The sequence below is a fragment of the Monodon monoceros genome, unplaced genomic scaffold (genome assembly GCF_005190385.1).
Source record: "Monodon monoceros isolate NGI ecotype Baffin Bay Population unplaced genomic scaffold, NGI_Narwhal_1 Super_Scaffold_16, whole genome shotgun sequence".
Taxonomy (NCBI): Eukaryota; Metazoa; Chordata; class Mammalia; order Artiodactyla; family Monodontidae; genus Monodon; species Monodon monoceros.
The window spans coordinates 88,995,513-89,020,131 of NW_021703772.1; the positions used below are offsets into that span (position 1 = coordinate 88,995,513).

The 24,619-nt window shown below is 34.2% G+C and overlaps 1 protein-coding gene across 1 annotated transcript in view; it reads left to right on the forward strand.

Annotated features, from left to right (window-relative positions):
• LRP1B (LDL receptor related protein 1B) overlaps window positions 1–24,619 on the forward strand; it is a 1,820,879-nt gene that overhangs the window by 1,537,025 nt on the left and 259,235 nt on the right. Inside the window, exons 46-53 of the mRNA XM_029226108.1 lie at window positions 693–821; window positions 2,993–3,112; window positions 10,591–10,704; window positions 10,948–11,097; window positions 13,558–13,680; window positions 15,682–15,801; window positions 20,502–20,630; window positions 23,775–23,897. Of these exons, the coding sequence (XP_029081941.1) occupies window positions 693–821; window positions 2,993–3,112; window positions 10,591–10,704; window positions 10,948–11,097; window positions 13,558–13,680; window positions 15,682–15,801; window positions 20,502–20,630; window positions 23,775–23,897 (1,008 nt within the window). The remainder of the gene's footprint in view (window positions 1–692; window positions 822–2,992; window positions 3,113–10,590; window positions 10,705–10,947; window positions 11,098–13,557; window positions 13,681–15,681; window positions 15,802–20,501; window positions 20,631–23,774; window positions 23,898–24,619) is intronic.

Below are 24,619 nucleotides of genomic sequence, written 5' to 3' on the forward strand. Positions count from 1 at the left end.
TTTCAAGGAGAAGATACTGATCACGTGTGGCAGGAAGAGAGGGTCTGCTCCCTGCTACTTCTCACCATGGATAGAGCAAGAGGCTGATGAAAGTAATTTCAGCAATTCCAGTACTTCTGATTGATAGAAACTGCTACAGAGATTTCTTCAGCAGGTAGTTGGGGAGGAAGACCAGTTGGAGGTGAGATTTGTAATGAATAAATTCAAGCATTCAAAGATAAGAACTCTATATACTGGAAAATTTCAATGTATTGAAGAATACATGAGATTTCAATAAGAAAATACAAAAACACTCTCAGTATGTACAGACCTTATTTAACTGGCTCTTTTTAAAAATTTATTTTTAACATACACTGTTAAGCAAGATTCATAAATATAGTCCCCCAGATTTAAACCCCTCCTTCTTTCCATGCATGTACAGTCACCAAATAATTAACAAAATACACAAACAAGCATAAAAGAAAAATAAAGTCAGGCAATTCCCAAAAATCTGCAAAGGGAGGTTGAAGACAGCACAATAAAAAGTGTCCCTCTTAATTTTTTTGTAAAGAAATGCCATAAACCACTGTCCTTTATTAATTTTATATTTAGATAAATTTTAGTTTATTTTTATAATTAAGATTAAGGGAAACAGTTGTCATGACATCAAAAATGTTTGTTATTGTATAAAACGTTGGCTTTTTTCCTTTCAGCTAAAAATTCTTCCTGCAATATTTATTCAGAGTTTGAGTGTGGAAATGGAGAATGTATTGATTACCAGCTCACCTGTGATGGCATTCCTCATTGTAAGGATAAATCTGATGAAAAACTGCTCTACTGTGGTGAGTTTCCAATGTATGACTTACTCATTTCAGAATGTAATTCTTTTTATAGCTTTTGGTGTGATTGTCTCCATTTGGTTTATGTGTATGATTTCCTTAATGCCTCTCATTAACATGTAGATCTAAGGCAAATTATTTGGCTTTGTTCTTATTCAAATGGGGCACCATATTTCCTACCCAAAACACATGATATTGAAGAATTTCCTCATGGTTTTCCATGCATGAAGTATAAATTTAAATACAGCAGGAGCCCTGTCTTTTGAGCTGCTTCATTATTCATCATTAGCAAAACGTTTTAGGCTTACATTCCTAAAAAAATGTCAGAAATATCAGTTATTGGGTAGATATTGCAGGTTTACTCTGCAGCAAAAGTCCACCATCAGTCAATAGCATGTTGTTGTGTTGATATCAAAGTCTTATTCATTCTATTTTTGCCTCCAGGATTGTCCCAGAGCTAGTGTCCTTAGGTACAAAGGCTGATTGCTTTAGCCATGGTCCCCATTAAGTATGGAATTCCACCATCTGTGCCTCTGTAGGTGACACCAAGTGGTAGTCAACCTTTCCTTCTCCCTTGGAAGTAGAGACTGGCTTTTGGACCCTAGTAAGCAACTGTTATTTGCCTTCACTGCAACAATATTTTTCCTGAAAGTTTGTGTCTATGCAATCATTAATAGTTATTATAGAATTGATCCAGATTATTTCTAAATTAGTCTGATTTATTTTTGTGCTGTAATACAATAGTACTGGTATTATATGCTCTGCAAAATTTAGGAATCTATATCTGGAATTGCTATATCTGGCTTCTATTTTTCTCTTTTGTTTTCTTATATTAGAGAAAGTTAAAACAAGAGGAGGATGGATTTTGGGAAATTTATGTCACTCTTTTACATTGCAGAATAAACACCCTTGGTTAAAATGACAGTCAAATGTAATTTGTCCATAATTTATATGTAACTGAAATCTTAGGGAATTTACCTCAAATGACATGTTTGCTTGACTCAACAGCTATATCCTGTACACCATGAAAATATTAAAGCATATAAAAATGTAATAATAATCAACTTACAAATTCACATTATTATGAATTGGCTTGAGAATATATTTCACATTATTTTTATCTTCTTAGAAGGCAGGTAATATTTGTGTGAAAAGGGGTTAGCAAACTTTTTCTGTAAAAGGTCAGCTTGTATTATAGGTTTTGTGGGCCATATATACTCCTGTCATATATTCTATTTTTTTAACAATCCTTTAAAAATGTAAAAATCATTCTTAGCTTCAGAGCCATATAAAAACAGGCTGATAGGCTGCATTTGGCCTGCGGGCTGTAGTTTGACAATCTCAGGTATAGATTCCAGAGTTTAGAATCACACTTGAGGTTAAATCTTTGTTCCCAAACGTACTAGTGTGTGACTAGCATAAACAAGGGTACTGACTTCTCTATGTTTTAGTTTCTCACTACCAAGCAAATCTAGATGGGGTGATGGTTGGGAGCATTAAATAAACAAATGTACATTTACATATGCTCAATATAGAGCCTGGCACAAAATTACTTTTCAGTAAATGGCAGCTGTTATTATTGTGAGTGGTACCTTCTGCCCCAAATCAGAAAATGTCAGGAGACTCTCATTAAGGTAAATAGAATTCAGAGGCAATTATTATTCTGCTTAGAAAATTTGGATAGACATTTTAAGATGATTTCTAAGAGAAATTTATGGATAAGTAGGTGACTCTTGGATTCACTGATTCAGGGATACATGTTTCGACACTTTTTTCCTTGTTTTAAAATCTTTGTGGGGTACAAAGGAGAGAGGGGATAGGTGTTGGTGTGTCTTTATTACGTTGGAGGTAGAGATTCATTTCTTCAGATTTGAGTATGTGATACATGTTTATTTCTGCGCTAGCTTACAGAAATGCCAGAAACAATAATGTGAGTATAGTTTGACCAGGGCTCCGAGTATGAATCACTGAGGTTAAAACAGTCAGAAAGGCTTTTTACTGCATGAACTACTTGATAATGCACAGATATTCTAACCCAGAACTTGTATGCCACACGGCACTTGTTTTATAGACCCACAATCCGGTTATTGTGAATGCGGTATCATCTGTGATCTTCTTTTTGTAAAAATAGTTCTATAAGCCCTCCAAGTATGTGTTTTACTTTTCTGTGTAAGAAAACAGAAGCTGTCGAAGAGGTTTCAAGCCCTGCTACAATCGTCGTTGTGTTCCTCACAGCAAGTTATGTGATGGTGGAAACGACTGTGGAGACAACTCTGATGAATTAGACTGTAAAGGTAAACACATATTGTATCAGCCTCAGAATATTATCATGCTAAGTGTTTCCTAAACTCTTCCAAAGTATGTTCCTGAGAGCACTATGGTTTCCCCCTTTTGATACATAACAACAATTAGCATCTATGGACCATACTTTGGTAAATGCTATTGGAGGGGAGTTACTAGAGTCAACTGAAAATTATGACTATATTTTCTGTTTCTATTTCTTTCTTTGCTCACTTCAAAATTCTTTCTCACCTTTTCAGTTCAACCACCCTATTTATGGGACATTTCTACCAGAATGTATAATACTGAATCTACTGCTCCAAAATGTCCCCCTTCGTTCCTTAATTCTCTCTCCTACCCATGCTCTCATCATTTTCCTACTTATTGGTCACGAAACCTTGGTACTATCCTTGGTTCCTCCTTCCACCATGTTTTATGACCCACATGTCCAATCATCAACAAATCTTCCAATTCTTTGAGATAGATTCCCCTTCAATCTACTTTGAGCCTGGATTAACAAAGTAGCCCTTTCATTGATCTCCCTGTTTCTACTCTTTCCAGTAAATCTGAATTTTTAGTCATGCTAAAACAATTTAACATTTTATCATAGTAACGACTGTGACACATCAGCAACCAGACTACCTGGGATAGAACCCCAGTCCCACCACTAACTGCATGACTTTAGATAAAGTACTTAACCAACCCGTGGCTCAGTTTCCCAAGCTGTAAGAAAAAGAGACAATAGTTAAATAAGTATATCAGTATTAGAATAGAACTTGGCATATAGTAAATGCTATATAAACATTTACTTTTTTATCACTTCCCAGATAAAGCATCCCAATGTTTGCAGAATAAGTGACAAGTTTTTAGTCTGACATTTAAGGTCTCATAAAACCTGGATCCAACAGATCTTTCCAAACCAATTTACCTTTAAAAATCTTTCCATCCATTGAAATACTTTATTGGGTAAAATTCATTAAAGACTGAGACAAAAAATTTGTGAGTTCTATGTGTGCCCTCAAGTAGTTCAAACTCTAAGTGAAAGATAGTCATTTAAACAGGTGAAGATGAACATAAGGTGCTATGATTGCACTATTAAGAACACAGTTTTGTTTTGTTTTTTGGGGGCTTGGAAGTATCCTGAAAGGTTTCATAGACTAGATTAAATTTAAGCTGAGTCTTAAAGTATAAATAAGGTAGAATGATCAAAATAGAAGAGAATTCCAAGTAGAAGGACCAATAATGAAAACTGCAAGTAATTTGATATGGTTAGAGCCAGATTGCATATTGGGGAGTGGTGAAAAAAATGAGGCAAGTTAGAAGAAAGAACCAGGAAATGAAGATGTTTTTTTCGTGCCATGTTAAAGAACATGACCTTTATCTTGCAATCACCAGAAAGTTTTAAAAAAGCGGGGAAAAAACCTATGATTTTAGAATGAAAACTCTAATACTGAGATCAGAAGGACAAAACAGTAGCCTGTTACAGCAGCCAAAGCTAAAAATAAAGAGAGAGACAGATATAACAGCCTTTTAAAAGGTAGCATAACAAGTCTTTTGCAGTAATAAACATGGAGGAAGCATGGGAATAGAAGAGATACGTGTGTGTGTGTGTGTGTGTGTGTGTGTGTTGTATGCTTTTAAAATATTTGTTTTAATTTTTAAATTTATTTTTGTGTGCTTTTTGTTTGTGTTAGATGGGGATAAGATAATAAGAATAGTCCACATTCTGAGGTTGGAGCACCTGTGGACATTCAGATGGAACTGTTTGAAAGGTATATAGGTAAATATAGATCTGGAGCTCAGGTAGTAGGTTTAGACCAGAAGTATTGATTTTGGACTTCTTAAAGAGAGAGAGCTCAAAGGATGTATGGTGTAATAGTTGTTTTAAGGGAGTGCATCAGAATGACCTGTTAAAAATGAAAGATACTAATATAAAAAGGAAAAGTCCCACAGGACTAATAAAAAGAGCTTCACAAGAAATTATTTTTTCAAGAAAGGAGGATAAGTTTGCATTACAGAGAAGGCAAGAGGGCATGCATAGACTGGAGTGTCCACTGTAATTGGCAAATAGAAGATAATCTCTTGCTTGCCTTCAAGAGAGTCAGTTCAGTGCAATGGCAAGGAAAAGCCAGATCACACTGGATTGAAACAGAATATGAATGGTGCAAGAGTAAAGACAGTGAATACAGATTATTTTTTTAAAAGGTTAATGGTAAAGAAAAGATGTGTGAAGTACAGTTGTAACGAGAAGGCTATAAAAAGTTGAGGAAGTGAGTAGAATGTGTACAAATTATTTTGTAGCTGATAAAGGACTGAGAAGTTACTCTGCTGTCTTAGACTATATATGACCTTGGCCAAACACTTGAGTAGCTTACTATCTAAGTTGACACTGTAGTTTAGGAAGAGCCAAGTACATTTGAAAATTAAGTCAACTATTGTTTCATATTATTTATAAAATATTAAAAATGATAAAATGTAGTAAGATACGGGAGTAAGTAGAGGGAAATGGATAAGCATTTGGAAGAAAGGAGGAAAGGAAACTAGAAGGAGACCAGAAAATGGGTATGTTCTATTAGTTATTTGTAAGCAGGAAAGAAGAATATAATGAAAACTTTAAGCTAGGATAAAAATAAAATTATCAAGCTAGAATGTGAAGGAACTGAATAATAAATACAGAAAGTAGATTTTAAAACAAAATTCATAAAAAGAGCTACAGAACTGTAATCAGTTACTGTGGATTTTCTTGGAAAACGTTTTTTTTGAAAAGCAGTAAGTAAATTAGTGTGTTTGGGTTTATGAAATATAGTACCTAGTACATGGTATGTGTTTATTAAACTCTTATGTGGCTGGTTGAAGCCGTTAAGTCTTCCAAAAGTGTAGATAGGTTTCATTCTGCCTACTGATACCAATATCAGCTGCTGAATAACAATAAAATAACTCAAAATGTTATTTCCCCTTTTTTAAATCTAAGCTCTCGATTTCTGTGTTATAACCATCTCAGCCGTATACTTGGGGACAGAACTACTCTGAGAATCAAGTTTCTGTCAAAACTTTTCTTTTGAGATAATAATAGTAAAGAGATCATGACAATTGGATATCTTAAGAAACAACAACAAAATCTTATGCCTTGAATTTCTTCCTATCTAATGCAGTACATTTGAAACTGCAAATGCTCAAGCACACGCTATATTACATACTAAAAATTAATAAATTTGAGTAAACGGACTAGCTTCCTTAGGATAAACAAATGGGTAGCTTTTTAGATGAAAGGTTACTTATTACACTTGCATCTTTTAGATTTGATTTTTCTCTCATATTAAGATTGTTCACATGGTATCCTTGTAGGGCACATTTCATGCTATAGAGGAAAGACTTATTTGGGTCCTTTTTCCATAAGCCAGTTTCTTATAAAGCATTAATTCAGATTTGTGTCCATCAAACACATGGACACTTACAGCACTTAAAAGATAATGAAGGAAAAGGAACATGAACAGGCTCAGGAAGAATGAAAAATGAATGATTTCTCCAAGCCTTTTCTTCCAGTCACTCCTTCTTTGTTTCTGTAGTCAGTGCAACATAGGGATGCAGTGCTTTCTTGTGTGTATATATGCACACACACACAAACCACGTGTTATTGTTGAATGTAAATAAAGTAAAATATAACACAATTTAAACAGTACAATAAAAATGTCAATAAATACAGAGAGATTTTGATAGGCTGTGGAGAGAGGCTATGGTGGAATCATCCATAAATTATTTGAGGTACTGTTACAGTTTTGTTTGTTTAATTTAGATGTTAATAGTAATTAACATTACTCTTTTTTAATGCCACAAGTCAAAGAATCTATTTACAGAGTGGAAATGGATATTGCAAGGAATTATTTTTGTTTTCCTATCCTTTGGAAGCAAAGCAAAACCCCAAATCCTCATCAACCTTTTATTACTGCACCTTTGTAGCAGTTCCTTTCATGACTGAGAGCTTTAGACATCAGGCTAGCTGGTGAGGATCTAAGGAGTTGTTCAGAAAGTTTATCATTCTGTATTCCTCTTCTGGCTGTGTCAGAGTTTGAGTGAATAGATTTGTAGAGAGTGCATAATATCCCTCCTTCGCTCCCTGATGAGATGAATATACTCCCTTTGAGAAGTACATGAACTTCCTTGGGCCATTTGAACACCTTTAGGTGGACTGGAGAGCTAAGTACTTCTGAGATGACCTAGAGGAGAGGAAACTGGTGAGTTTTTCTTTTTTCTTTTTTCCCAAATTCATAGCAAAACTTTGAAGATTCCACAAACAAGCTAAAGGAAAAGGATAAGCGTGCCTGCAGAGGAAATCATTATTCCTTCCGGGTTCTCATATCCTTAGAGCCTAAGCAGTGAATTCAATAAAAGATGTGGTTTGAAAGTAAACAGAAGAGATATGACAGCACATTTCATGTATTTTTTCCTCGTCACCTTCCCTTTGCTACAGGCTGGGTAGGAGAGTCGGAAAAGAAAACGTTGAGTTAGGTTATTTACAAGGAACATCCTAAGAACTAGGGAAAGACTAATCGATTTTATATCTTTCCTACCTGATTAAATATTTTAACTGATATGGAGAAAATAAGGATTAAATAGGAAAATTAAGAAACTATATGAGGGAAAGAATGGTTTTACTTTCTCTCTTGCTGCTACTTTTGAGCTACCATCCGTGTCAGATCTTCCTTTGTTGTATCTTGTTGCTATTCCTGGTGTGGCTGTGGTATATTTCCACTCAAATTTAGTAGGTGTACTTTTTCCTTTGTACTATCTGGAGGGAAGAGTCTAGTATTTCCCACTCAGGTTACCTTTATTTGGACTACATTATTTTCTGTTCTCTTTTTTCTAGAACTTTTAGCCTGAAGAAAAGTTGTCAGAAGGCTTTCATATTCACTTGACAAATTAGAGATCCCATAACCTTTCTCCCTCAAGACCCACCCTAAGGGTGAAACACGTTTCAATACTTGACTGACCAAAACAACATGAGAAAGGAACATGGTTGAGGGACTAGAGAGGTAGAGGTTTTGGCAGAAGAAGCATTTGCTTACTTATGAAGTGGCATTGTCACTGTTCCCATGGATTTCTCCTGTTCCAGGACTCTCTTTCCTTGTCTACAAATGCTGGAGACGTTAATCCCCACAACCACCTTGATCCTGCTGCTTATGGAATTGTGCGACCACTTGACATGTCCAATTCCATTGCCACTTATCACCCTATTTAACCCTCTAGTGGTTCCCAAACTCTGTATCAAGTCATGGAATCTATAGAGATAGGATTAGAAGTAAAGGGACAATCGGTTCCTATTTGCACATCTCACCCACTCTAATAGGCTGCCCTTGCCCTCCTCACCAAGATTCAGTAGCCTTATTTTTGTTCTCCTGACCCCCTACCTCATTTTTTCCCTTGCCTTTCTCTAAATACTATTTCCTAACCACTCTTCTCAACTTTAAAGTTATAGTTTCTTTTTGTCTGGTTAGAGTTCCCCTGTTTCTTTGTTATTCCTAGAATTCCATCCAAGACTGTTTTCTACTTGCTCCACATTTCCACTCTTCTTATAAGCCATTCTTTACACTTACTTCCACCTGAGCCCCCAGCACCATTCTTGAAACTCCATTACTGTGAAATCCCTGAATCTCCAGTCCTCTTAACAGTCTGACATGCCATCTCCACGTTCATGTAGTCATAATTTGCCTCTTCACTTTATCTGCCACCAATACCCACCCAGATGGACTCCCTGCCATGTACACAGAAGATTCTCTATGGAAGTTCTGAGGGAGATGGAGATGGTGGAATGGGTTGTGATTGCCCCCTTTGCTTCAGAATTAGGATTTCTGGTATCCCAAACTCTAACTGCGAGTATTAGATAATGCACGTCAAGTAGCTTAGAGATAAATCTTTGTAGACTTGTTTAGGAATATGACCACTATCTAGAATATTGTTTCACAGAGAAATGAATTCTGTCTTCTAAATAAGGGGATTATGAGGAATCTTTTGGAACACAACCTCTTAATAGGAGACTGCTGATAGACAGCAAAGTCAGAAACAAAATGTATATGCTTATCATGATTATTTTCTATGTTATATATTCCATTTATTGTTTCCACTGAAAAATATTGAATGTGAAATGTAATAGAAAAGAATATGGAAGAGATTTTTCTTTATTTAGGCATAAAAGAAAAATACCTACTTTTTTCCTGTTTGGAACAGTGTATTTATCTCTACTTATAATGGCATTATCTGTTTCAAATGATGTTATTTTTAATGAAGAAAACAGTGAAGCAATTATAATTGCAAATTGTAAATAAAACATTTATTCAAATCATCATTTACACACAAATAAGGATACAATTGCAAGATACAATTAAATATAATAAGAGCAGTGCATATGAAATACAAATGACATACACACCCTTGAATAAAATTTGCATATTTTAAGATAGCATTTTAACCATTTACAATTGACGTAATTTATATTTATAATTAAATAGGCTCTTTAAAATATCAACCCTAGTAAAAGTGGCATAATCATAGATCCCTTCAGGTTGTACATTAACATAATCAACCTGTGGAAATTTGAATTTGGAATAAAAATCTCACCTAAGTTAATCTAACACAAAACAAGCCATGCACCTGTTCACAACATATTGCTGAAAACCATTATATGGTAATGAACGTGTAAGCAAAGTAAAAAGGAATATATGATGAAGAATAAGCTATTCTGTACAAAGAATATGTAATGATGGTAGCATATCAAAACTGATTTTCATCTAAGCATAGCAGGGATTTGGAAATCCTTTCCAACAACAGAGACAAGTCATACAACATTTGTATGTTTCTTGGCATGAGGAATCCATATTTCCTATACCAAATCTTAGTAATATGGCCATGTGAAAGGGGATAACTTAGCATGATGACTTTCTAGCAGTGCTGAACTATTCCCTCTTTGAGTAAATAAAGCAAATACTCTGGTTTCTCCCTCTCAATCTCTGACTCTGTCTGTGTGTCATTTTATCATAGCAGTGAATGTTTCACTTCTTAGCAAACAGATCGGGATTTCTCTGTACACACTCAATCAGGCATTTGCTTAGTGTCATACCTTGTATTTTGAAGTTGGAAGGAGAGAGAAGTTTCAGCAGCATTTAATTTATTTGTTGTTGTTGGTTTAGCGCTGATATGGTATGATAGGGAAAACAAGGCACGGTCCCTGCTTACAATTTAATGGGGGGAGAGATACATAAACAGGACATTGCAATGCAGTATTATAAGTACTACAATGTAGGGAAGAATAGCGTGACAGGGGAAGATGTATGAGGCATCTAACCCAAGCTTGTTGTTGGGGGTTATGGGTCAAGTTTGACTGCCCAGAGTTAAAAAGGCAAAACCAAACAAAATTGTAAGAATTAAAGTACTCAAAATGTTAAGCAAGGAGTCATTTTCTATCTCGTCTATCCATTTGTTTATTTACCTGTTTTTCTAGTTTCAACCTGTGCCACTGTTGAGTTCCGCTGTGCAGATGGGACGTGCATTCCAAGATCAGCACGATGCAACCAGAACCTAGATTGTGCAGATGCTTCAGATGAAAAGAACTGCAGTAAGATATTCCATTACATTTTGTTTGTTCATGCCTGTGCACCTTTGGCATTACATTGAACAGTGTCTAACTCTTCACTGAACCTTGTCCAGAATTGATATGTAATTAACCCTTGTTGTGTAGGATAATTGCATATTTACTTCTTCAAATGAGGTTAACTTTTCTTGTTTCTATTACCTACATAGAAGGCTTATAATCTTTGCAGATGAGGTGTTTTTCATTTTTCTGTTGACCTCCTTATAGATAATACGGACTGTACATATTTCTATAAACTTGGAGTGAAAACCACAGGATTCATAAGATGTAATTCTACCTCACTGTGTGTTCTGCCAACCTGGATATGCGATGGGTCTAACGACTGTGGAGACTATTCAGATGAATTAAAATGCCCAGGTAATTCTAGAAGACAAAACAGTCTTTGCCTTGAAGATTTAGGGGCTGGTTGTATAGCATAAACTTATTAATTTTCATTCTTGATACTCAACGGCTCAGATTAAAACAAATATTGTAGACTAAACTAAAAATAATCACCCTGTGCTAGACATGCCACTTTATATTTTTTCATGACTTATGAAATGATACTTGAGAAATCTGTTCTATGTTTGGATCAATTTCTATTTTCATGTTCAGTTCCTCATTAATCCTTTTAAAGTTGGTGATTACATCTTAAAATGTGTAATCTATAAAGTTTTCACAGAAGTAGTATATACTGAGAGAAAACTATCTATAGACTAAAGGGAGGGAGACTATGTTTCTCACCACTGGCTTTACTCCTGTTATTATACAGCTTGTATTGTCAAGTTAGGCTATTTGATGCAGTTTACACAATCTTTTGGCATACTAGTATGGGTAACATAATAGTTATCATTACTGGATCAATGTCAGACTGGTATATTTATATATATTAGCCATCGTTACCTACACAAGCACTGAAAAGTGTCATCTTCATTCTTAGGAGAATGCCTTCCATGAGAAGGTCATGAACCTATTTCTTTCTAACTATTTAAGGAAACAAATTTTAGAAATATATAATAATACCAGAAAGAAAAATGTTAAATTACTATAACTGAAAGTAGATATGCTTCTAGTATACCATTACATGTGTTCTCATACTGCTGTTTCCTTCTCCTGACCCTGCTGCTACAATCACTTTTTTCCATGCTTAGTAGATGTGTAATAAGTTTTTGAAACATTTTAAGAAATTTTATTTGTAGGTATTCCACACACAAGTGTATACAATACACACACACACATACGATCTACTCTAAAGAATTGCTATTCTTAATGGTGCATAATCAATCAATTAACTGGGAAATAGCAGATTCCTTTTTTTCTTTTCCCCACTGCTCATCAGTGTGTGACACTCTGTGATGTTCCTTTTGGGTTTGAAAAGACTCGCTGTATCCTAGGAGGAACTGGATAACTTCTCTGGAGGCACTGGCTCACTGCACATGTACATCTTTTCTTTTTTTTTTTAACTTTATCCTTCATTATATAAAACATTAAATATAGAAAATTGCTTTAGACTCATGGAAACTGGATGTTTAAGTTCTTATCCCAATGTTTCTTCTGCAACAATTCTTTATCTCATTATGGCTATAGTTAATTTTTTAAATTATTTTGAAGGCAGTATAACTAGGTATTTATTAAGCTTGTAAATATATATTTTTTAACTTTATATGTAGTCTTTATATATTTCTAGGATTAATAAGTGATTTTGAAAGCTAACTTTCAACATTAATAGAGAATAGTGATTATATTGGGGAAGTAGGAAAGGGGCATTAATATACACTTATGAAACAGGTGGGCAGACAAACAGGAAGCCAGTAAAAGGTCAGTCTAAATATCTTAGGTTATATCTAGGCAATATCCTAAGAAAAAAATAAGACATCCAGCACAATCAAGACTTTTTGTGTTAATGATGAATCCCTTCAAAAAGTAATTTTCATCTTTAATTAGATCTACAAAGTTGGCATTAAAAAAATAGAATGGAGGTAATTTTTATTACCTTAAAATAGTCATAATGTATCACTATGGTGTGATGCCATGTGTACTCTAAGATTTATTTCCTGATTGGCTGTGAGCCAGTCACAATCTATGTAAACCTGAAGGTGCAAGGGGACGAATGACATCCAATAAAGAGAAAAATCTAGTATTTTCTATGTGCTCTTGGAGGTTATGATAATAACAATACTCCACAATCTGAAAAATATATAATTTACAAAATAATTTTATATACAGATACTTTTTATTCTCATGATATTTTTGTTGGGTATGACAGTTTTAGAGATTCTACTGCAACTTGTTTTTCTTCCTTCCTTAAAATAGAGAATACATATATAAATCTTGTCAAAGCATATGTACCCACTAAGTATGGAACACCAAGTTTACACTTTCTCAGCAAAAATCTACTCATGATTTTATAATGTAATTTATTTTTCATAAGTATGGAATTAAGAATATTTTCCACCTAAAATAATTCTTTAGCCTTTGGCTTACTCATTTTATAGTCATCTATAAAATGTTTTATTTTATTTTTGTTAACTCCACATTATTTGGATTTAACAAGTTTTTCCATTAATATCCTCTTTTTGATCCAGGATCCAATCCTAGATTGGATTTGGTTATCACATCTCCCTGATTTCCTTTGGTCTATGCCAGTTTTTTAGCTTTTCCTTGGTTTTCATGGCCTGGACATTCTTTAATGTCCTCAGCTCAGCTCTTTTTATTTAGGTTTTCTTGTTATTTACCTCTTCCAGTTCAAGGAGTATTACTGTTTTGATATCTACCTATATTGCATAAGTCTAAGATTAATTTAATTTATTTGACATTAAATTCTATATTTTATCACAGTTCAAAACAAACACAGATGTGAAGAAAATTATTTTGGTTGTCCTAGTGGAAGGTGCATTTTGAATACCTGGGTATGTGATGGTCAGAAAGATTGTGAGGATGGACTTGATGAATTCCACTGTGGTGAGACATTATATCTTGTTTTACTTTTATAAACTATATTATTATTTATATACTGATGTTCTCTTACATAGAGATTTTACACAAAATATTGCTAATTGATTTTAACATCAATTTTTATTTTGATTAAATATCACAAAATGGTAAAAATTAAAATAGAACAGAAGAACTTATAATGGAGAATAACAATCTCCTATACAGCCTTTTCTTTTAACCTTTTCTATTTTTGTTAGTGATTACCTCCATTAATCTAAATGATATATTTATACCTTCATTTCCTGACTTATTAAGTTTATATGCTAATGTATTTACCTTCTGCTGTGAAAAATAAGGATTTAGCTCACACAACTCATTATAGTCTCCCTACCTCTTATTGACTATTATTATCCTAAATGTTTCTGTTACTTACATGTATAGATTTAAATAGTATAGTTAAACTTGCATTTCTTCAAACTGTCGTCTATCACTATCCACATCCTAATTTCTGTGTGTGTACATTTCATTTCACTTGGCAAGGTAAGAAAGCATTTAAAATTTTTATTTCTATAAAATTTACGGATTTCATGATTTTCAGGCCAAAGAAATTCCTAAAAAAGCATAAAAAGCATATATTCACTCTTTTCATTTAACACAAATAGCAAACACTGTGATGAATAGACAGAGTAGGAAAAAAGATTAAAAATGGATTGTCTAAGAAATGCCAAAGTCCCATAAAAGTAAATGTCATCATGAAATATGAAGGTGCATTTTGTTTGATTAAGATGCCATATATCTTTACATTACAGCCAGATTCTGAACAAGAGTAACAGAGAACTTTACAAATAGTTTATGTAGAGTCATACTTCCTGGAACAGAAGCCATTATACGGTTGTATCTTCTTTAATCTTACTTTTTCTGGGCTTCAGTTTTTCTAAATGTCTCTCTTTTCACAGGTCATGTTAGTAAATATTTGAAATAAAAATGCGAAGTTTTTAAATAGTTTATACGATAAAAATCAAATTTTTATTTTTATAGTCATTTACATTTTGAACATATTAATTTGGTAGGATTTTATTCTTGGGTGTTTCCTGGTGATAAATGGACTAAGGGTGGAGGAGAGCAATCACAAACTTTGGAAATAAATGGAATACACCATTATAAATGCATAACTTGGTAATAAAATACCAGCCACCATGCAAATGAATATGGATGTTATTAGATTTAAGTGTTCCCAAGGGAGAGAAAGGAAAACATCAAAGTGTTAAGTATGTATAGGTACAAAACTGATGGCTTGTCATCAAGCTAAAACCCCCTGAGTCACGTCATCTTTAAAAACAAATGTATATGGTGGTGAGTTCACCATATTTATGACCTTGCCTAGGATGTAATTTTTTTCTCCAACTGTTCAAAAATAGATTAAAAATTAGGAAAAGGGCTTCCCCAGTGGCGCAGTGGTTGAGAGTCCGCCTGCCGATGCAGGGGACACGGGTTCGTGCCCCGGTCCGGGAAAATCCCACGTGCCGTGGAGCAGCTGGGCCCGTGAGCCATGGCTGCTGAGCCTGCGCGTCCGGAGCCTGTGCTCCGCAACGGGAGAGGCCGCAACAGTGAGAGGCCCACGTACAGAAAAAAAAAAAAAAAAATTAGGAAAAAATGACGACCACACTTGGAATATTTATTTTATATCTGTACCCTACATGTTAGAAAAAGACAGTAATGTACTTAGGGAGAGTGACCAGCATATTGACTAGCTCAAAGTCAAACCCTGTGAGATTATGTTGAAGGAACAATGTTGTATAACCTGGATAACTCAGAGGGAATATGCAAGCCGTGGTCAAAATTTTATAGCACTGTCATAGAGAAGAGGACTCTGGCTTGTTTTATTTGGGATGGCTGGTTTTAGCAAAGGCTAAAGAACTTTCTCGTGTTGGATCTTTCCTAAGAATGTCTCAAAGGATTTATTTTTTCTTTTGCACCTAAAACAAACATTCTTATGGGTTTTTTTGCTTGTTTTTTGTTTTTTTTTAGGTTCCTCTTGTTCTTGGAACCAATTTGCATGTTCTGCACAAAAATGTATATCTAAACACTGGATTTGTGATGGAGAGGCTGATTGTGGAGATGGATTAGATGAAAGTGATAGCATTTGTGGTGAGTTGTTTCTTTTGTGTTCTTATTCAGTTTTTAGGAGTATGATACATATGCTCTACTGTTTTAGAGTATACAGAAAACTTTGTCTTCTACTTTGTTAAACTTAACATTAAGCTTATATGTATATACATTTCGATGTAACTGTTTTTATTATTTTTATGACAACTTATCAGTCTACAATTTTTCATATATACATTTACTATTAGAGTTTTAGGATTTTTTACTGAATATTGACACAATGAATGTATTTGCAAATTGTATTTCTAGTCTTCAGTGACTTCTTTAGAATGGATCTCAATGATTGGGATTACTTGGATCAAATGATTGAAAATTTTCTCATTGCTCTTGATAAGTATTGCTAAGTCACCATCCAAATTTACTATGCAGGTTTATACTGCCATAAGCCACACATGGTGTGTGTTTGTGTATTATAGTAATTACGCTTATTGAATTGTTTTAAATGGAAATTAAGGAAGCAGGCTAATGTATATGATTTTAAAATGTACTTAAACATTCAGCTTTATAGGATTAGAGGTAGAGTGTCAAATGTCTCTGTTTACTATACGTCAACTACATTGGCTAAAAACCAACGTGATTGCTTTTAATTAATCACAGACATTTAACAAATAATTTAAATTTAATTATTAAATGAATTTTTTAAGAGGTAGAAGAAGGAAGCAACCTAATCTCCATACATTTGTTATGGTTGGCCAGGCATTCTACTAAATTATTTACATGTCTATCTGTCTATTTATCTTTCTGATCGGTTTCCATATGTATGTTTGTACCTATAGCTATATATTCTTTGTTCATTATATCAACCCTATTTCATAACTGTTATCATTCTCATTTAAGAGAGAAAAGGACCTGAGTCATAGAATAAGGCTCATTTATGGAGTTAAGTGTACTTAACACATTTTTTAAATTTTCAGGAGTTGTGGCCTGCTATTTAGGTCACTATCATGGAAAAAGGACTATAAGGTTTATAATGTTCACACTAAAATGAAGTTCTCTGTATGTATCATAAAATTGGAGATATCCTCAGAAAGTAGGCAATTTATTTTCCTGTATTAAGCCACCTAAAATCTACTTTTTATTTACACAGCTGAAACAATTTACTTATACAACAGATAAAGATAAATGTAGAAAGATTACTATCGAAAACCTCTGAAAGGAAAAACAATCATTAATTAATTAGATGACTGGCCAGTCTGTTTTAATTACTTTGTTTCTCTTTGCTATTAAATACTTCTTTTTTAAAAAATTTTTATTGGAGTGTAGTTGATTTACAACGTTGTGTTAGTTTCAGGTGTACAGCAAAGTGAATCAATTATATATATACATATATCCACTCTTTGTTTTTTCTTTTTTTTTTTTAGATTCTTTTCCCTTATAGGCCATTACAGAGTATTGAGTAGAGTTCCCTGTTTAATTTTAACAAAAAGACTACCAATTTACAGCAGGTTGAACATGTTTCTGGTCTCTAAAATTATGTTGCTTTTGACCCTTTGTTTAATTCTACACTAAATGGCTCCCCTGACACCTCTATCCTTCTTAAGTGGACACAGTATAATAGAAGTGGTAAAGACTCTAAAGTCATACAGAGTTGAATTCTCCCACGTCTGCATTTTCCAGCTGTGTGATCATGGGCTGGTCCATTTTATCCCTTATTCCTCAAATTCTTTACCTATTAAATGGTTACAAGACATCTACCTTATGTAATTATCGTGATCAGCTGACATGGCCAATGTGTACTATATAAATGAATTTATTCCCATTCTCTTTTGTTGTGTTTCTCCTGCTCCCTCCCTTATTTTTTAGAGTGATATTGTCATGTCAATGTCTATCAATGTCCTGATAAGGTTTTTTTTTTTTTTGCGGTACGCGGCCCTCTCACTGTTGTGGCCTCTCCCGTTGAGGAGCACAGGCTCAGCAGCCATGGCTCACGGGCCCAGCTGCTCCGCGGCATGTGGGATCTTCCCGGACCGGGGCATGAGCCCGTGTCCCCTGCATTGGCAGGCGGACTCTCAACCACTGCACCACCAGGGAAGTCCCTGATACGTTTTTTAAAGGATTTAATGGTAATGAACATATTTACCTGCCATCAAAACACCCAGTCTATTTAATATAATCACAGGCTGCAATTTATATGCTACCAAGCTGTTGTTACATAAAAATTACTGCTTTAGACCAACCATCAGTCAATGAATTGGACTTAATATTTTAGGATTGGAAAGGAACTTTATAAATAATTTATCTCAGTGGTTTTCAACCTTTAGTGTACAAAAAATCCTGTTCAGAAGTTTGTTAAAAATGTAGATTCTTAATCCCCATCTCCAAATATTCTGATATAGACATATTCTTTCTTCATAAGTACATAGTGGTTCTGACTTGGGATTTGAGGATTCACTTATAAAAATCATAGTCTAGTTCACCTGTGTCATGTGATAGATGAAGAAAGAAAAACTCACAGAGGTTAATAAATTTGCCTGAAGTCACTCAGTGAATCAGTGATGACAGAACTAGGAACAGAATTCAGGTTTCTGAAATACTTACTAAATTGGATAGTAACTCTCACCAATCAAATATTATATCTAAGTAGGTACCCAAGATGGATCTGGTAGAATTCCTTCAGCTTGTCTTCCTTCTCCCTTGGGATTCATGTCCCTGAGAAAGGCAATGTGTCTCCAGATGACAGTGGTAATTATGGAAGGAAGCCATGAGTTTTTTCCTTGGCTCATTTTCTTTTAAATTGACGATGATGTTTTGGTATGCTCTTAACACAGAATCTGTTGAAACACTTTAAAGGGAGCCAGAAAATTAGCTGCAAAGAGCTTTATGCCATTTTATAGTTTTAGGTATCTTAGTAATTATCTAGTCATAACTCTCATTTTAGAGTGAAACTCAGACACTAGTCTTCTGCAAGGTCATACAAAGTTAAATTTCTCAACAGTAAAATCAATGCTATATCTATTATGCCTCCCTTGGGAATAAACTGGAGTGATAATAAGAAAGTAGACAAGGGGCGCTAAATGTATCGAAACTTCTGTAGCAGAAAGAATGCAATTTTTTGCATCTCCAGCTAAATAATAAAAATATTATGGAAATTAAAGCACTAACTGAGAGTCTAAGAGTGAAAGTGACACTCTATGTTCTTATGACAAGCTTAAAAAAATAGATAAGGAGGAATAATGTAAAAATAACTTGTAGGAAGAGAATTTTATTATAGAAAGTACTAAAGACAATAGGTAGCAAGTAAATTCATTTTTAAGTTAAAGCAACATTTGTTTAATAGATTTTCTTTATAATTTCTTCCAGTAATAGATATCATATTAAACTCATTCTGTTAGCACTGATCCTCAACAAATAAGCAAATCTGAATTACCTGGGGGACTTTTCAATATTCACTTGCCATTCTGTCCTCCCAATTAAAGTATATGTAGGAAGAGACATGTTTATGTTGAAAAAGATCACCAGGAGGTTCCACTTCGTCACCCTGCTGTACTCCCATATTGATAACATTGCATTAAAAAACATGTTCTTCTCATAAAAACTTTGTGGCTGAAAAGTAAGATGATAATTGGTAATCCAATTAAAGTAGCTTTAAAGGTTTGGAAACAACTATCCATCAATCTAGGCAGTCATATTTTCTTCTTGGAGATACTAACATTTTTTTAATAATTCTTACAACTTGTTTTTTAACATCTATTCTATGGGTAGCATTTGGTCACAAGAAAGCGAAATTAAAGGGAAGTTAAATTTGGGGGCATGTTACTGATTAACTCAACAAATATTTTATATACATAACAAATAAACCATTCAATATGTATAACTGTACTTGGGGCTTGGGAAATACCAGGAGAATGAATCATTTTCTAATTTTACTCTATTACCCTATGCCCATATAAAGAAAAACAAAGAGAAACCACCCATGACCCCTTGAATTTACAGTCAACAAGCATTTCTTTTTTTTTCCTGTATACATTTGAAAACAACATCATGCAACTGAAGGAACATTGAATTGATAGAGCGAAGAAAAGGTAGATTCGTTTATTAAGTGTGTAAAAGCAAAGGGAACATGCATACATTTATACTTTTCAACAACACAAGGTGAGGAGGAACAGTAATGATATTACTGGTTAAGAGAAGATACTTAGGAATCAAAAAGGTTTTAGACTCCCAGTTCAACATGTGGCTCCCTCTGCAATTTGTGACTTCCTGCAAGCTTTCCAACATCTCAGAGCCTCAGTTTCCTTTTCTGTGAAATGAGACTAATAATAATTCTACCATTTGGGGCGATTGTGAGGACTAAATTAGTTGATGTGTTAAGTGCTTAGCATATATTAAGCAATAAAAATGCTGTTATTATCCTTATAGGTTCAGTCCTTTTGAAATTTTATCTCAGTTTATTCACAATGAGATTTCTGTGTTTTGCTACATTTTACAAGGAGAACATACTCATTATTTTCTGCCATGTAGCTTTAAAAAATATAATACTTGCTACTGAGAAGGAATGAATTCTGAGAGGAAACTGTCCATAGGGGATGGATAATATGTGATGATTCCAAATAACTACAGTTTTTTCCTTGTCAGTGGCATTCTTCTGCTTCCCTTCTTGTCTATAGGAAATGAAATTATAGATCTTTCTCAGCGGACCTGCTGTGTGTGATCTTAATGGCATTTTTTTTGGTGGGTTTCAGGTGCCATCACCTGTGCGCCTGACATGTTCAGCTGCCAGGGCTCCCATGCCTGTGTGCCCCGACACTGGCTGTGTGATGGTGAAAGGGACTGTCCAAATGGAAGCGATGAGCTCTCCACAGCAGGCTGTGGTATGAACACTCATGGGGTTGTCTATGAAAGAAAGCTGCTGCAGCATCCTCAGACAGTTGCTTTTGTAGTACTCACCATATCACCTTTTCTCTCACTTTCCCAATCCCTGGACTCATACGTAGTATCAGAATTAATCAGGTGGGATGTCGTCATCACAGAGTTCAGCAACCCCTCTAACCACTGTTCAGAGTGTTTCCAACATGAACAGAGGGATTACCCATTTTAAAACTGGTTTTGATGCACGAAGATTTTTCACTTCATTCCTGAGATAATTTAACTACGCTGTGTATGTGTGTGTGGTGGGTTTGTTACTTCCTTTTTAGCATCTTCCTCCACCCTCCCACCCCACACTCCCCTTGAAGGCTTTTAGATTGTCTATTACAGATACTCTGTAAATGGCTGCTGTGATCCTAAATAACTACTAATAAGAAGGTCAGTAAACACCTATTAGTCCTACGGATAGGATATTAGCCCTTAGGTCAGGTAGAAATAGTATGTATATAGCCGAATGAAGCTGGGGAATCAGAGGAACACCTTTGGAGGCCAGACAGTTTACTAAGTTTCTAACCCTAGGTCACCTCAGGAAATCTTCAGGGGATTACTGAATAGTAAAAATTTAGATAAATTCCTTTGCATGATCAGGAGAATGAAGGGACTGAGTATTTGAATGCTGATCCCAAGGTCACATAGGGGATCTGTTGAGCAATTTATTAGGAACAGTGCTGTGAACTCTGCTTATTAAAGTGAAGTCTACCAGTCATCTCTCTGATGACCTGTCTTCAGGTCTTTAAAACTATAATTGAAGCCATAATGTAATAGTGTGTGTATGTGGGTGTGTGTATATGGGGGATATTTAAAGCAGAGAAGGAAAAAGAAGACTTTGAGGCAGGCTTGTGTGCACAGAGCTCATGCTATTGTAGAATAAATCAGTTTGATCTTGAAACTGATATGTGTGCCTGTAAAGGTCAATGGGGCCACTGAGGGCTACATAATAAAGGATTATGCATCAATTCAGGGATCCAGATGGTCCCTGTATACTGTTGCTATTGTAGCAAGTTAATGCTCCAGGACACATATCAACACTTTTGGACCACATGGGTGCTATTAAGTAAATTATGTTAAAATACAACAAATTGTACTGAAGTGACATGAAAGCATTAATTCCAAATAAGCCTCTGTTGCTTAGTATCTTAAAGAATAATTCATGCATTAGAATTGGCATAATTCACTTGAGTTATATAAGCTGTCACACAGTTAAAAGTTAGCGTAGTGATTAGTAACTGAATTTTACTCTAATTATAATGGGCAGTTTTGAATGCTGCTCCTATGTGGCTTCTATATCATTTTTGAAAATAAATTTGTTTAAAATTAGTTACACTTGATTAAATTTAAGTAATTCTTTTTGTTTCACCTGCTCATGTCTCTTTTTAGTCATTACTGAGTTTTGAAAGCAGATTTCCTTTTTTCATGTAGTGTGGGGCAGTTTGGGGATCGGGAGCTGATAAGCATGTAAAAGAATAATTATAATAACTTAAGTGTCAGAATGATACATAGAAAAGATACTAGGTCATCACAAATAAATATTGTGTAAAAAACCTTAGAAGTCTCATGGAAGGATTTCAAGAAAAGTAATAACGTTATCTCAGTTGTGAAGGAAAAAGAGAAGAAAGAGAAGTGTTCTAGGTAGAGCAAAGTGCCTATTAAGACATGAAGGGGAGAGATTGGAAGGCATGTAAATTTTTTCAGCTGCCCATTATACATCAGTTATTTTGGTAGGTGCTTTTATTTACATTATTGAATTTCCACGGTATCTCGGTGGAGTGCTTTTGGGGATCTTCCAAAGATAATTGTTGTATAGATAGGAATTGAAACAGCAACTAAGAATGTACTGAGTACCTAAAATGAGCCGATCTGCTTCATGTACCTTATCTAGTTCTTGCAGAAAATTTATCAGATAGATTTTATTATCCTCATTAAACATAAATAAACAGATGCACCAAGAAGGTAAATAGCTTCCTTAGGATAAAGTTATGAGTTGAAGAGCAACTTTTTGCAAAGCCTCCCCCTTTCCAGTGTACTGTAATAACATATAGAGGATTCTTTTTGCTTTCACTTAAAAAAAATTAAGATATAATTGACCTACAATATTGTGTTAGTTTTAGGTGTGCAACATAGTGATTTGATATGCTTATATCTTATTACAAAATGGTTACCACAACAAGCTTAGTTAACATCCATCATATAGCAGATTCTTAACATTTGAAATATCCCAAACCTTGAGTCATATCATAGCATTTACCCTTTCCATGTAAGAAAAGTAATTAAAATATTTAAATGATCAAACTTCTATGATGCTATACATATACTATTAAAGCTTATTTCCTCTGTACGAGTCAGCTGAAGTTTTACTGCACATTTTAATCAACCATTTTTCCTGCTGGTTAAGGCCCTTGCTAGAGAATACTTTCATGGATCAGTATTCCAAAAGGATTGAAGTTCCATTTTATGGATCGATATTCCTAATTTAGTGTGGTACTTATGGTTGGGCTCATCTCACCATAGATCTTAACCTATTTCAACACCCCATTGAAGTCACCCAAAGTTTTATCTTCCTCTTGAAAACAGTAACTTTCTTAGCCCTTTTGATTTTCTTTTCACTTCCATCATGAGCATTAGCACTTGGTGGTCTTTTCAGGTCCATTTTTCACAAAGAAGCAGGTTTTTATCACTTTACTAGCTTTACTACAAGCATGAGGAGAGAAAAAACCCAGCCACATTATTATAGTTGAGTGATTTTTTTATCACATATGAACCTTTGAATTCATCCTTTGGCAAACTTACAAATTGCTAAATGGCCTGAAATTTCAAGGTCACTCTAGAATTGTTGAACATATTAACACTAAAACTTTGAATTATATATATTTATATTCATATATTCAAATACTACTTATAATGAAATACATATATTAATATATATTATTAATTTATCTGATATATTGAATGTTTAGCTAAGTTTCCTTTTTTAAATAACCTTGAATTATTGAGTGTATTGAGAACAATAACATACATTTCCCAAACTCATAAAGTAGGGGAAGATAAAATCGGTGCTCATCTAACTTAATTTCTTGTGATGTCTTTCTTAGCTCCCAATAACACATGTGATGAAAATGCTTTCATGTGCCATAATAAAGTATGCATTCCCAAGCAATTTGTTTGTGACCATGATGATGACTGTGGAGATGGCTCTGATGAGTCACTGCAGTGTGGTAAGTATATATAAACTTTTCATGGAGAAGATTCTCAGGCTGAGTAACAGTCTTTTATATAAGGAATATATAAATAAATAACAAAAACAAAGAAATACATTTCTTAATCTCACTAAGAACATGTAACTTCAGTAATATAGACACACCACATATAACCTCTTTAAACTCTACCATAATTACACACCTATTTGAAAATTATGCCTACTTGTTATAGTGTATTCTTATCAAGAACCACACTGGAAAATGTTGATAAAAATGTGTTTGGTTTTAAGTACTTTGAAATACCTTTTATTTTAAAGACAGTATATAGCTGGTTAGTTCAGTCTTACAGCCAAATCAATATTTGAGTGAGGAAAAAAGAATACAGTTCACAGCTATCAGAGAATCTAGATACTTAACATTTTTCTTTTGCTTTATCTTTTTATACATGTATTTACTTGTTAAAATTTAATGTTATTATTATGAAATTTATCTTGTCACATATATATTTATCTAACCATCATATCTATATAATGTATATATGAACACATATATAACTTTTGTGATAAAAATTAGTATATTAAAAATTCCCAGTTGATATTGAAATATGTGAACATAGTATTTTTGTAAAATATTTAAATGTACACATGAATAAATATAAAATGAAAAGCTGTGAAATCCACACATACCTATGAAAGGTAGTAGATTTAGCTTCCCTTTGCCCTCCCTATGCAGCATCTATC